A 14,966-nucleotide genomic window follows, 5' to 3' on the forward strand; every position below is an offset into this window, starting at 1 on the left:
TTATTATTATTATTATTATTATTATTATTATTAGCTATTAGCATGTTAATATGTTCGATGTTGTGTTATAGCAGGAAGTCATTTTCATATCGTCTAAAATAAGAACGTGTAACACACATACACACACACACACACACACACACACACACAGTAACACACACACACACACACACACACACACACACACACACACACACACAGTAACACACATACACACACACACACACACAGTAACACACACACACACAGTTTCACACTTTCAGTTTGACTCATTTATTCTCAGTCACACTTTATTCCAAACATTTCCATGTTATTCTAAATATAATATACTGTATTATTGTATAGAAGCTTAATATATGATAATAAATATAATATACTGTATTATTGTATAGAAGCTTAATATATGATAATAAATATAATATACTGTATTATTGTATAGAATCTTAATATATAATAATAAATATAATACATTGTATTATTGTATAGAATCTTAATATATGATAATAAATATAATATACTGTATTATTGTATAGAAGCTTAATATATGATAATAAATATAATATACTGTATTATTGTATAGAAGCTTAATATATGATAATAAATATAATATACTGTATTATTGTATAGAAGCTTAATATATAATAATAAATATAATATACTGTATTATTGTATAGAAGCTTAATATATAATAATAAATATAATATACTGTATTATTGTATAGAAGCTTAATATAGAATCTTAATATATAATAATAAATATAATATACTGTATTATTGTATAGAAGCTTAATATATGATAATAAATATAATATACTGTATTATTGTATAGAAGCTTAATATATGATAATAAATATAATATACTGTATTATTGTATAGAATCTTAATATAGGATAATAAATATAATATACTGTATTATTGTATAGAATCTTAATATAGGATAATAAATATAATATACTGTATTATTGTATAGAAGCTTAATATATGATAATAAATATAATATACTGTATTATTGTATAGAATCTTAATATATAATAATAAATATAATATACTGTATTATTGTATAGAAGCTTAATATATAATAATAAATATAATGTGCAATAAGTTGATTAATGTACACTGGAGTATTTCGTCTTTCTTGTAATAATCTATAATAAACTTCTGCAACACCACAATCTTTAAAACTCATTACAGTTTAATTTCTGTCGGCACACTGTGGCATACAAAATGTTTTTAATAAAAGTTACCTACTGCAGCTTTAAGTCAAATATCTTCTTCCACCAATAAACAAATTATATATTTTTAACACTCTGAAATTAAGTATTTTGCTGCAACAGTGTTTGTAATATTCTTCTGATTATCAATAAATATAAATATGATCAAATGACCCAGGATGGAGCCTTGTGGTACTCCACATAAAAACATTGGTATGCAAACTCAATTTACTCCATTTCTCCAGGGTGGCCATTATTGTACCCACAATGCAATGCAAATGTCCTCCTTTCCTGTACTAATAACAGGAATGATGGCTGTACGAAACAGTTAAATGTTCCTGGACAACATCAACTTCCAGGATATTTGGTCATTTTAATACATTTCCAGGTGGGTCCTTGACTGGAAAACTAGTCTCTACATTTCCAGGTTTTCCAGATTTTCCAGGACGCGTGGGAACATCTGCGCTGTGAATACCAACAGCTAAAGTCCATCAATAATCATCAATAATCATCAATAATACAAATACCAACATACTATCAGCTCAGTTTACTGACAGAATTAAAACTCAAAGTACTTCAGTCAGTCAGACTCATTATTACATTATTATATTATTATCTAATTACATTATTATATTATTATATTATTATATTTTTACATTATGACATTATTATTTTATTATACTATTATATTATTATATTATTATTTAATTACATTATTATATTATTACATCATTATATTTTTACATTATTATATTATTATTTTATTATATTATTATTTAATTACATTATTATATTATTATATTATTATATTTTTACATTATGACATTATTATTTTATTATACTATTATATTATTATATTATTATTTAATTACATTATTATATTATTACATCATTATATTTTTACTTATTATTTATTATTTTATTATATTTTATCTATTCTTTTATTTTTCTCTTTTTTTTTTTTTCTTTGACATTTTTTTTATTATACTATTATATTATTATATTATTATTTTATTATATTATTACATCATTATATAATTACATTATTATATTATTATATTTTTACATTATTATTTAATTATATTATTATATTATATTTTTATATTATTCATACTGATGTTTTCATGAGAAAATAATAAAGTTCTCATACTCAAATTTTATTTGAGTTTTAGTTTCTTCTGTAATTTATAACTTCAACTAAATAAATTATATTGATCAGTATACACTGTATCTGTATGGATTATTGATCAGTATACACTGTATCTTTATGGATGATATTGATCAGTATACACTGTATCTTTATGGATGATATTGATCTGTATACACTGTATCTTTATGGATGATATTGATCTGTATACACTGTATCTGTATGGATGATATTGATCCTGTATTGACAGTCAGACTGTGGACATATGACGGCCTTTAGCTCGTGTTTCTAGAGTTACAGAAACACTAGCTAACTGCTGAAGGCTGATCAGGTTGTCTGACGGTGTTTATTGATTATTGCTTTATTAATGTGAGTATTGATTACTGACACTGGCTGATCAGGATCATTCTAACAGCAGTGTGCTGCTAATGGTTGCTCTTTGTGTGCACTCTGAAACATGATTCACTGCTAATGAAATTTAAATATAAATATATTTCTACTTTCCAACACTGCAATAAACCAATAATATAATGACATTAACTCTAAATTACATATTTTTATTTAATAAAGATAAATAATATAAGTACTACAGCATACACTCAATATTTCTGCTCCAGTACCAGACTGTCCTCACGACACACACACACACACACACACATACACACACACACACACACACACACACACACACACACACACACACACACACACACACACACACACACACACACACACACACACACACACACACACACACTCTCTCTCTCTGCTTTGTTCTCACTTTCAATCAGCTGCGGTCAGACTCTTATTATCTGCTCTCATCATGTTAATCAGTCTGACTCCATCAATAGTAAGGACGGCTCGGGCACGCGCACACGGTCGCTTGGATGAGCGTGCACACACACACACACATTCACACACACACACACACACACACACACACACACACACACACACACGCACAGTTATGAAATTAGAGCTCCATCCAGCAGCACCGGGCCGGTCGGTGAATTCACGCCGACAGTGGAGCTCCGCTGCCCGGGCTGCTGACTGCCCGCTCCCCGCTGTCAGTGTGCGAGTGTCGGTGTGATGTCTGCGGACTCACCGTGTCTCCTCAGGCGGGTCCTCAGTGTCTCTGTGTCCGGGATTGGTCTACTCTGGAGCGGCTGTGAGCATCCTGAACCCTCCGCTCTCTGACTCACATCATCATCACCATCACCACCCATCATCATCATCATCATCATCATCAGACCTGCTGCTGATCAGCACACATCAGCCCTCCTCTTTCTCCTCCTCCTCCTCCTCCCTCCATCACCTCCTTCCTCCGCTCCGCTGCGAAAACAACTCCACACTTCCGCTCCCGTTTATTCGGCAGGTTTTAAGAATAAAAGCCTGATTTTGGTAAATTTGCAGTTCAAACAGCAGAAAATCTTCATTTCTGTCCGGAAATCCAGATATTAGTGTATATAAGTTCATTTTATAAAAATATAAATGATGTGAAATAAAATAAAATAGGTTACACTCAGGCTGGTTGTTTATAGTTAAAATGTAAATGATAAAATAAAGGTCACAATAAATGAACAAATCCACCTCAAAAAAAAAAAAAATCAGTTTTCACTCTTATTTTGAAGGCTATAACTGCTGAGCGGAAGTCATATTTTCAGCCTCCAGCCATTCACCTCCTCCTCCTCTTCTTCTTCCTCCTCCTCCTCCTCCTCCTCCTCCTCCTCATCATTCTATGGAAGCCCAGTTCCGCCAACGTGATGAAAAAAATATATTCTGTAATTATTATTTTGAGAAACTGAAAAGGATTTTCTCAAAATAATAATTATTTAAAAAAATATATATATTATTTTAAAAGTATTTTATCATTATAACGACTCACAAACTCCTTTTTACGTCACATTGGCACAAACAGGCTTCCATACTTCCTCCTCCTCCAAAGTAAAAATACATTTTCCCTCCACACCTTCATCAGCGTCACTCAGACACGTCATCAACAGAGAAAATAGAAACATTAAAATCTATTAGATTGATGATAATAATAATAATGTTAATATTCACAAATTATACATATACACATCACATAAATGAAACGTAAAAGCTTTTTATTTTTACATATTTAAAACAAATCTCAGATCAAATAATCAGAAACAGTTTGGAAATAACTGCAGATATAAAATATAAATATAAAATATCAGTCAGTCTGTATTTAAAGTTTAATATTAATCCTTTTACTCTCATTGATCATCTTATTATTTATATCATCTAAACATCACAACATCCTTTCTGATCACAGAATAAAACATTCAGTATAGTTATATTAAATATTATAAGTTTAATAATTAATAGTTAATTATTCCACACAGACAGAACAAGAATCCTTTAAAGAGTGAATTCAGATAAATAACAAAATGTACATTTTATCTTTTGTTTGTTCTAAAAGAAAGAAAAACAACATTAATATGAAATAAACAACAAATGAATATACAATAAATAAATATGTAGTTACTGCTGTTCGCCTCTGGAGGGCAGTATTGATCTAACTGTATCCTATAAGAACAATAGAAGATTTTTACCATCAAAATGTGAACAAATTAAATAAAAACTGATGGAAATAGTAATGTTTTAAAACTGTAATCCTGATAAATAAACATTTTTACTAACTGTAAATGTAATAGATTACAGTTACCTTTTGTTGTATCTGATAACCCTGTTACATGTAATCTATTACTGCCTGTGTATAAATAAAGTTCACAGAAATCATTACAAGTGAAAGTAAACAAACTCTCATTATGGACATTAATAATAAACTTCCTGTTATGTATCAGGGCTGATCAATAACTGATTGATTATTGTCACATGGTGCATTAGGAGGAAGAACTCACTGTCAGTGTTCAGAAGCTGCAGCAGGAGACAGGAACAAGCCTGTGGCGCCCTCTGGTGGACGGTTAAAGAACTGCAGACAGAAACTTCTATTAGTGACTAAAAAGGAATCTCTAAAATAAGTTGCATTTCCTCTAATATTTATTTTCAGTATCAACCTGCTACGTTAACGAGCGCAGCGCTCACATACAACCATGATTAGTATGGAGGTAAACTGCGATAGATACTGGGCGGAGGTCAGATGAATGGTTCAAAAGCAATTGTGGTTCCAAATTGAAACTATTTGGAAGAGCACTGTGGACCAGGAGGACCCGTTTCCACCAGATTAGCTCTGATTCTTGATCCGGTTCTGTTCAGGATTCAACACTGTAAAACCCGATAAGTTGATTTAACTCAAAACAATTGATCACATCAAATATTTTAAATAAAACAAAATTTTATAAGAAAAAAAATATTCTTGATGAGTAGCTTTAATAATTTGAAGTGACACTGACTTAGTTTTGTAATTTTTATTTGTACTGTAAAAACCAAATACCCAATGAAAACTACTCAATCAAGAACTATTTTCTGTGTTACAATAATTTTATTACAGTGAATAAAACCCTTGACCCTAAAAACCACCACAAAAAAAAAATTTTTCTATAATATAAAAAAAAAAAAAAAAATAAAAAAAATTTTTAAAAAAAAAATATTTAATAATTTAAAAAAAAAAAAAAAAAAAAAATTTTTAAAAAAAGGGGGTGTTTTTTTTTTAAAAAAAAAAAAAAAAATTAAAAAAAATTAAATAAAAAAAAAATTTTAAAAAAAAAAAAAAAAAAAAAAAAAAAAATTTTTTAAAAAAAAAAAAAAAAAAAAAAAAAAAAAAAAAAAAAAAAAAAAAAAAAAAAAAAATTTTTTTTTTAAAATAAAAAAAAAAAAAATTTTTTTTTTTTTTTTAAAAGAATAATTAATAATTATTTTTAAATTTTAATATTTGCTTTTTTTTGCAGTGCATGATGTGCACAGACCAGATCAATGCTGTGTGCAGCTTTAATTGATTGATTGGATGATTTCTGAGAATTATTTCAATTAGATTTTCCTCATTTGTTCCACTGAAGGTATATATTATATGTATTATTTATTATTATTATATAATAATATATGAATATATAATATATATTAATTTAATATAATATGATATAATGTAATATTATATTATATAATAATAAATGAATATATATTATAATATAATATATATTAATTTAATATAATATGATATAATGTAATATTATATTATATAATAATGAATTAATATATATTATAATATTATATATATATTAATTTAATATAATATCATATAATCTAATATAATAATTATAATATATTATTATATATATATTATAATATATAATATCATTCTATTCTATTATGAATCTGATCATCGAAACTAGGGCACCCCCATCTCTCTCTCTCTCTCTCTCTCTCTCTCTCTCTCTCTCTCTCTGTCTCTCTCTCTCTCCGCCTCCTCTCTCTCTCTCCCTCTCTCTCCCTCTCTCTCTCTCTCTCCTCTCTCTCTCTCCCCTCCCCCCTCCTCTCTCTCTCTCTCTCTCTCTCCCTCAGTGATCTTCAGCTCTGGATGGAGTCATGAGGTAAGGACCGACCGCTCCCTCTCTTTCAGCCCTTAACTCACATTTATCTCTTATTTAATCCGTTTTATTTCGGGTAAACGGTCTCTGCCGGTCTCTGCCCGTCTCTGCCGGATCCGCCCGATCCGGTCCGTCCCGGCTCGGCTCGGCTGTGCTCGGCTCGGTCCGGTTCGGTCCGCATTAGAGACAATAAGAGCGGTTGCTGGCGCAGGTCTGACGGGAGGCTGCGGACTGAAGGTCGGACTGCGGTTCGTTTGGTTTGTGCTCATCCGTCCTTCATGCGGGGTTTTGGGGGTGCGTCCTGTTCTTTTTGTCCTCCTCCTCCTCGCAGACAGAGGATGGAGGATGGAGGAGGGAGGGAGGATGGAGGATGGAGGATGGATGGAGGAGCTGATGAATCAGAAACGTCGTCAGAGAAAAAGCTGCAGCTAAAAAGCAGCTCAGAGGTCAGAAACAGCTTTTATTGTGAATAAACGGATATCAGAGGATCGATATGGATCTGATCGGTATCAGAGGATCGATATGGATCTGATCAGATCGTTTTACTCACTGAAGGTCTGATGGTTGTTGTGGTTGATGGTTTCTGGCCTCCTGCGGTCCCTCCCAGTCTGTACTGGTTCCACTGGTTCACTGTGGATTTCTATTGATGTTATTATTGTTTATTTATTGATTATTATTATTATTATTATTGATAAATGATCATATAATTAGTGCTGATTTAAAAACATTTAGCAAATCTAGAATTGTTTCACAGATATTTACTGTGTAATAGATGAAATACTGTTTATAATAGATATTTATATTTATACATCAATAAACATCACGTTTATATTGCATTATGGGTAATTTATGAAGCGGGAATATTTGACAGTATATTTAAGTAAAGTAATATTACAATATTATATATTTATATAATATTACAATATTATATATTTATATAATATTACAATATATATAATATTACAATATTATATATATATATATAAACATTATAGCACAGTTACAGAAGTTTATAGTAAACTGAATTATTGTAACTTCTTCACCATAACAGATCATTACAGTGGAGTTCACCGGGCCGCGACACGTTCCAGCTGTCCACTGTATAATAATAATAATAATAATAATAATAATAATAATACAACAACAATAATAACAATAATAATAACAATAATAATAATAATAATAACAACAACAATAACAACAATAATAACAATAACAATAATAACAATAACAATAATAACAACAACAATAATAACAATAATAATAACAATAATAACAACAATAATAATAACAACAACAATAACAACAATAATAATAACAACAATAATAATAATAATAATAACAACAACAACAATAATAATAATAATAACAATAATAATAATAATAATAATAATAATAATAATAAACAGTCCGTAGTCTTTAATCCTTAATATCTTTTAAACAGACTTGTACAGTCGTCATGAAGGGAAATTATCTCTAGAGACCAAAAGACTGTAAACGTGTTTATTTTTATTTATATTTCTTTACAATATTTCTGCTGTAAAGTTTTAATATGGTTCCTTATGGAGACTCACTGCTGGAGCCAGCCTCTAGTGGCCGTTAGAGGAACTGCAGCTTAACTAATAGCAGCTTTTATTCTGACAGTATGAATTCTGCTGATCGTTGATATCGTTGCTCAGAGAATTTATCTAAAATCAGACGTTTTAAATCCCAATTCATCGTCTCGTGTTCAGCAGCAGACATCCAGGGTCAGATGTCCGACTGTCCTTGAACACACCAACAGGAAGTAGCAGCTAAATGTCCTCATGAAGATAATATTACTGTAACCGATGGATTCTATTAAAACTGATCAATGATCGATAATCAATAAACGGCTGATCGGCCACGTAGAGCTGCACATTCAACAAAAAACTCCCCTTAATGATGTCATTTGATTCTGATATTTCTAACTAACATTTATTGATTAGTTTCCTCCCTTTGTCGGATCAATATTCACTGTAAATGTAAGATTGGATCTAAATTCATGTAAACACATTTAATGAGTTAAAGAAGAAATATCTCTAATGTCACCTTTACATTTCTATTCAGTGCTTCACTAATGTGCCACAATAATGTTTGTCAGCTCAAATATTGATAAAAATATTGATTAATGTGATAGATATTATTGATAAACAGCAGATATTCTGCTCTCTGTAGAGACGTTACGATAAAGTAAAATACAGTCCAACAGATAATAATGTTCTAATGTTTCTGATGTCAGAAGTCTGTTTGCTGCTGATTGATATCAGAGACGTTCGTAACAACCTCTGTGACCTCTGTGACCTCTGTGACCTCTGACCTCCGACCTCTGACCTCTGACCTCTGCGTATCAGACCATCAGAAGCTGGTTTCGCTCTGCTGTGACTCAGACCGCCTCGGGGACAGGAAGTCCTTCTCCAGCGAGCGGCGGCGGTGACGTTACGTAACAGAGAGTTTTGGAGCAGCTCTCTGTGACCTTTGACCTTCTCGTTGCTGTCTGACTGAAGCTCAGCCTGTTTTAGGATTTCTGCTTCAAGTTGAAGTTCAGTCGAGATGACTCGTGGAGAGGCGGCCATGTTGTTTCCTGTGTTTGTAAACCAAATATTGTTTATTAGAATCACATTTTCTTTTATTGAGCAAAAACAATCGACAATATTTAACTGTTTGACCAGACCATGCTCTTACTCTGAAAATAATCTGGTTCCTGTGCTGGGATATTATACAACCGTTATCTGATGTATTTATTAAACCCAGATTCTATAAGACAGAACTCACTCAGCAGGAACGAGCTGCTATTAGCAAAACAACAACAAACAACAACAAACAACAACAATAAACTGTCCGCGTGTCGCAGGCGTTCGCTGTTTTCTGACAGGAAGTGAGAGCGCTGACTCACTCTGTGATGACGAGACAGTTTGTTGTTGTGGCGAATGAATGGACCATCCTCCTCCTCCTCCTCCTCCTCCTCCTCCTCCATAGTGCATCCTGGTCCACACTCACTGGACCAGTAACCTCGGTATCACCAGACTCCCTTTAAAAAACGTATATTTTAAGAGTTACTGAGTGAGGACGAGTCGCCGTCTACAGATTCTTCATCGTCCCTCTTTGAGACGTTACCCGTGTCCGTTTGTCCCGGCGTGTTGAGCTGGTGTGGGTTAAAGCCGAGGAGCTGAAGGCCTCAGATTGTCTTTGTCTGCAGGGTGAGAGGTCACACAGGCGCTGACGTCATCTTCCAGCTTTCAGCATCATTCATTAGCTTAGCTTTTAGCATCCAGATTAAATCTCTCTCTCTCTCTCTCTCTCTCTCTCTCTCTCTGTCTCTCTCTCTCTCTCTCTCTCTCTCTCTCTCTGTCTCTCTCTCTCTCTCTCTCTGTCTCTCTCTCTCTCTCTCTCTCTCTCTCTCTCTCTCTCTCTCTGGTTCAGTGTAATAACATCCATGTCTGCATGTAAGACTGACTCCGCACACCGCCGCCATTTTCTCCTCCTCCTCCTCCTCCTCCTCCTCTTCTCCTTGCCTGGAGGATGCGGTTGGCATGGTAACCAGACAGTCCCAGAGGGAGGGAGAGAAAGAGATGCAGCAGGCTGGGAGGATGTGGGGGGTGGAGCAGGTGGTGGGAGTGATCGACGCTCTCTTTGTTCAAATACACATTTTAATACATTTATTATTGACTGTATGAAGAACAATCAGCAGCTGGAACAACAACAACATGATTTACATGTTTTTACAGACACAAAATAATCTTTACAGCTGTAGAAGACAAAAACACTCATTTTACCTTCAGATTGAACTGTTACTGTCTGCTGTTTCCAAGGTTCATTATTAGAAGGTCAGCTCAGTTTATGGGAATTATTAAGGTTCAAATCCCCTCTGCTCCACACTGTCACACCAAACTCCATTCAAAAAACGGCTGTTTTAAGGAAGTAAAACCTTTATTTCCACCATCAGTGAGACTCTGATTCTCTTCAGTCTACAGACACAATCTGCTCACATTGACTCAGTAACATCATTAACTAACCTGTGAGGAAGAGTTGGACACAGACACACTCACTGACTGTCTGTCATTAACTAACCTGTGAGGAAGAGTTGGACACAGACACACTCACTGACTGTCTGTCATTAACTAACCTGTGAGGAAGAGTTGGACACAGACACACTCACTGACTGTCTGTCATTAACTAACCTGTGAGGAAGAGTTGGACACAGACACACTCACTGACTGTCTGTCATTAACTAACCTGTGAGGAAGAGTCGATGTGTTCATGTATTCGTTGTTAATCTGAGGATTTTATAATCTTTGTTTCTGACTCGTGTTTGTAAATGAGCAGTGAGAAGTGGACACACACAGGATACTCTGTTTCTAACTCCTCTCGTGTGTCTGTCTCTCTTTTCTCTGGGTTCTCTCTCTTTGTTTCTCTCGTGTTTGTGGGGGGCTTGTTCTCCCTCTCTCTCTCTCTCTCTCTCTCTCTCTCTCTCTGTCTCTCTCTCTCTCTCTCTCTCTCTCTCTCTCTCTCTCTCTCTCTCTCTCTCTCTCTCAATTCAAATTCAAAATGGGCTTTATTGGCATGAAAGGTTTTTTTAAAAAACAATATTGCCAAAGAAAAGCATCAAAATATAATAAGTCAAAATATTCAGACAATACACAATATGAAAGATATAAACATTATGAACATTATATTAGTTATATACAGTGTGTGTGTGTGTGTGTGTGTGTGTGTGTGTGTGTGTGTGTGTGTGTGTGTGTGTCTGTGTGTGTGTGTGTGTGTGTGTGTGTGTGTGTCCCTCAGGTTGTGGCATGTTAATACATACTGGGCAGCAAGGTGTGCCCGCTCTCCTCCTCCAGGAGTATTTTTAATTTGGAGAGGTCGTTCAGCTCTTTGAAATCTGGAACCAAAGAGCTGAACTTAAATAAATGTTTCTATTGTTATTTAATGTTGTACATTGTAGGAGAAAGTGCATCTCTGTCTCAACCTCACCTGTCCAACAGTGACCACATTTTCTGTTTTCTTTTGGTTGCCATGATGTTTTGTGTCTTCCTGTTTGGATTGGCGGTTTGTGGTCACTGAGCCTGTACTTGGTTAGGATCTGTCTCTGCTTTCTATCTCTGACAGTAGAGAGATATTCTGATCATTCATAATCTCTTTTAAGGGCAAGATAACATTCCAATCTACTTTGGCTTTTAGTTGTTTCTTCCCAATGGTCCCGATAGCTTTCTTTACATTGTGCTATCATTTGTTTTACTCTGATTACTGTTTGTAGAGCAGTGTTGTTGTGAGGCTGGTCAGAGTGTGTCTGAGAGGGGGCAGTTAGCCTCAGTACCAACTGACATAGGGGACTCTTTTCTGGGCTCAGCTCTTGGGTTTGGAGGGCTTTGGAGTGGAGGGTGTCTCTGGGGCTGGATTTCAGGTGGTTAAAGAAGTTGAGCGTTCTCTTCTGAATGTTAATTATCAGTGGGTATCTGCCTAATTCTGCTCTACATGCATTTGTTGGTGTGTTTCTGTGTACGTGTAAAATGTATCTGCAGAATTCTGCATGTAGAGATTCTGTTGGATGTTTGTCCCAACGGGTAAAGCTCTGATGACTGAGTGGACCCCATACTTCACTACCGTACAGCGCAATGGGCTGGATGACACTATCAAATATTTTAAGCCAGATTTTTATTGAAATATGGAAATTATAAAATGTTCTCTTAATTGCATATAGAGCTCTTTGAGCTTTTTCTTTTAGTGCATTCACTGCCATGTTGAAACTCCCTGATGCTGTTATGGTTATACCAAGGTAGGTATAACTCATGCTGTGTTCAATGACATGATTATTGATGGTAAATTGGTGTTTGTTCTCATGACACCTGGGGCGTTTTTGAAAGATCATGACATTGGTTTTCTTCATGTTTACTGCCAGGGCCCAGTTCTGACAGTACTTTTCTACTACGTCCAGCTGTAGCTGTAGTCCTTGTTCAGTAGGAGACAGTAGAACAAGGTCATCAGCATAAAACAGAGACTTCACCTCTCTATCTAGGAGGGAGAGGCCCGGAGCAGCACATTTATCTAACTCAACAGCCAGTTCATTTATATACACATTAAATAAAGTCGGACTTAGATTGCAACCCTGTGGAACGCCTCTTCTCTGGGGGAAGAAATCAGTTAGTTTGTCTCCAGTTTTAACAGCACACAAGTTTTCCAAATACATTGATTTAACCAGATCATACATTTTGCCACCTATACCACAGTTTAAAGTCTGTAATAGAGCCCTTCCTGCCAAATACAGTCCAAAGCTTTCTTGAAATCAATAAAGCAGGTGAATATTTCTCTCTCTCTCTCTCTCTCTCTCTCTCTCTCTTTCCTTCACGCCGTCGTCTCGTATCGGGGTCACTCGCTTCAGATCGTCCGTTTCCATAGCAACTGCGCCTTTTAACAAGGCTCCGTTAACGCTCGTTAAAGTCTCCGTCTGATTCGTTATCCTCTCGGGAGCTTCCACATTTTCACGCCCAGCATGCTTTGCAGTGACTGCGGCAGTGTGTGTGTGTGTGTGTGTGTGTGTGTGTGTGTGTGACAACAGAGGAAGAAAGAGACGTTGCTTGATGTAAATGTGTCACCATGACAATAGTGGGGGATGTGGGCCTGTTACCGTGGTAACGCAGAACATCAATATGTTGGAGGTCTTTGATGGAAGACTCACACACACACTCACACACACACACTCACACACACACACACTCACTCACACACACTCACTCACACACACCCACACACACTCACACACACACACTCACACACACACTCACACACACACACCACACACACTCACACACACACACACACACACACCACCACTCACACACACACACACACACCACACACACACACACACTCACACACTCACCACACACACTCACACACACACACACACACTCACACACCACCACACTCACACACACACTCACACACTCATTATAAATGACGACTGTATTATTATTATTATTATTATTATTATTATTATTATTATTATTATTATTATTATTATTATTATTATTATTATTATTGTATCGCAGCAAATTACGTTCAGAGGCAACGACAGTGGAGTCAGAGGTCAGAGGTCAGAGGTCGTGGTGGATGCTGGACATACATAGACAGCAGAGGGCAGTTTACCTGAGGCTCTGACTAACACCTGGAAGGATCATTACAATCCCATAATGTTCTAATGCAATGGAAACGTTGTTCACTGCTGCAGTAAATAGGACGAATGTTCAGAGAGCTAACGTTACGCTGCATTATGGGAAATGTAGTACCCAGTGAGGACTAACAGTCAGAGTATCTCTGCTGAACTGATTCAGTTTAATAATAATAAATAATCATTAATCATTGGATATAAATCAATAAGTAAACGCAGGTGAAGCTCCGCCCACCATCAATAACAAAGCACGGGATTGGACGCTGCTGTTATTCTTAAATCTGATATTTATTATTATTATAATATAATCAGCTGTCTACTCAACCTTTAAAGTGCCGTTAATCAGAGTGCATCATGGGTAAAAAAATGATTTTACAGTTTCATATTTCATCAGTGATCATCCTCCTCTTACCCACAATCCCCTGGGGCTCATAATGAATGCAGCAGTGACATTTGCTGCACTGAGCAGAAAACCTACAGCGGAGACTCAGAGTCTGAACGACAGTCGGTTTGTTCCTTTACTGCCTGAAACAAACAAACAACAAACAAACAACAAACAAACAAACAAACAAACAAACAAGGTCGTCGCTCTCGGACTCGCCGTCTCTGCACTGAAGGTCACAGTCTGATTCAGTCACATGAGCAGAGAGAGCTCACTGAGCATGTGCAGCTCTGACCCCAAAGTAATGACCTCACTGACTCAATCTCAGGTTCAGTTATTGATCGATTATTGGTTTATCTCCATATTTCTGTAAACTGTGCAGTCACTGAAATATTCCAGCAGCTGGAAAGTCAAAAAAATACAATACAATACTGGTGTTGGACTGGTGTTATACTGGTGTTGGACTGGTGTTATACTGGTGTTAGACTGGTGTTATACTGGTGTTAGACTGGTGTTAGACTGGTGTTATA

At 35.1% G+C, this 14,966-nt stretch overlaps 2 protein-coding genes across 3 annotated transcripts in view; one reads left to right on the forward strand and one right to left on the reverse strand.

The window, feature by feature from the left end:
* Positions 1-3,692, reverse strand: part of diras1a (DIRAS family, GTP-binding RAS-like 1a) — a 10,508-nt gene extending 6,816 nt beyond the window's left edge. Inside the window, exon 1 of one of the 2 annotated variants that reach the window (XM_051375653.1) lies at positions 3,463-3,692. In XM_051375653.1, the coding sequence (XP_051231613.1) occupies positions 3,463-3,604 (142 nt within the window). In that variant the 5' untranslated portion in view covers positions 3,605-3,692. The remainder of the gene's footprint in view (positions 1-3,462) is intronic. The other variant, XM_051375654.1, reaches the window with a different exon arrangement.
* Positions 3,693-6,835: 3,143 nt separating this feature from the next.
* apc2 (APC regulator of WNT signaling pathway 2) overlaps positions 6,836-14,966 on the forward strand; it is a 37,392-nt gene continuing 29,261 nt past the window's right edge. Inside the window, 1 exon segment of the mRNA XM_051375582.1 lies at positions 6,836-6,871. The gene's annotated coding sequence lies outside the window, so the exon portion shown is untranslated.

The sequence above is a fragment of the Dicentrarchus labrax genome, unplaced genomic scaffold (assembly GCF_905237075.1).
Source record: "Dicentrarchus labrax unplaced genomic scaffold, dlabrax2021, whole genome shotgun sequence".
NCBI lineage: Eukaryota > Metazoa > Chordata > Actinopteri > Moronidae > Dicentrarchus > Dicentrarchus labrax.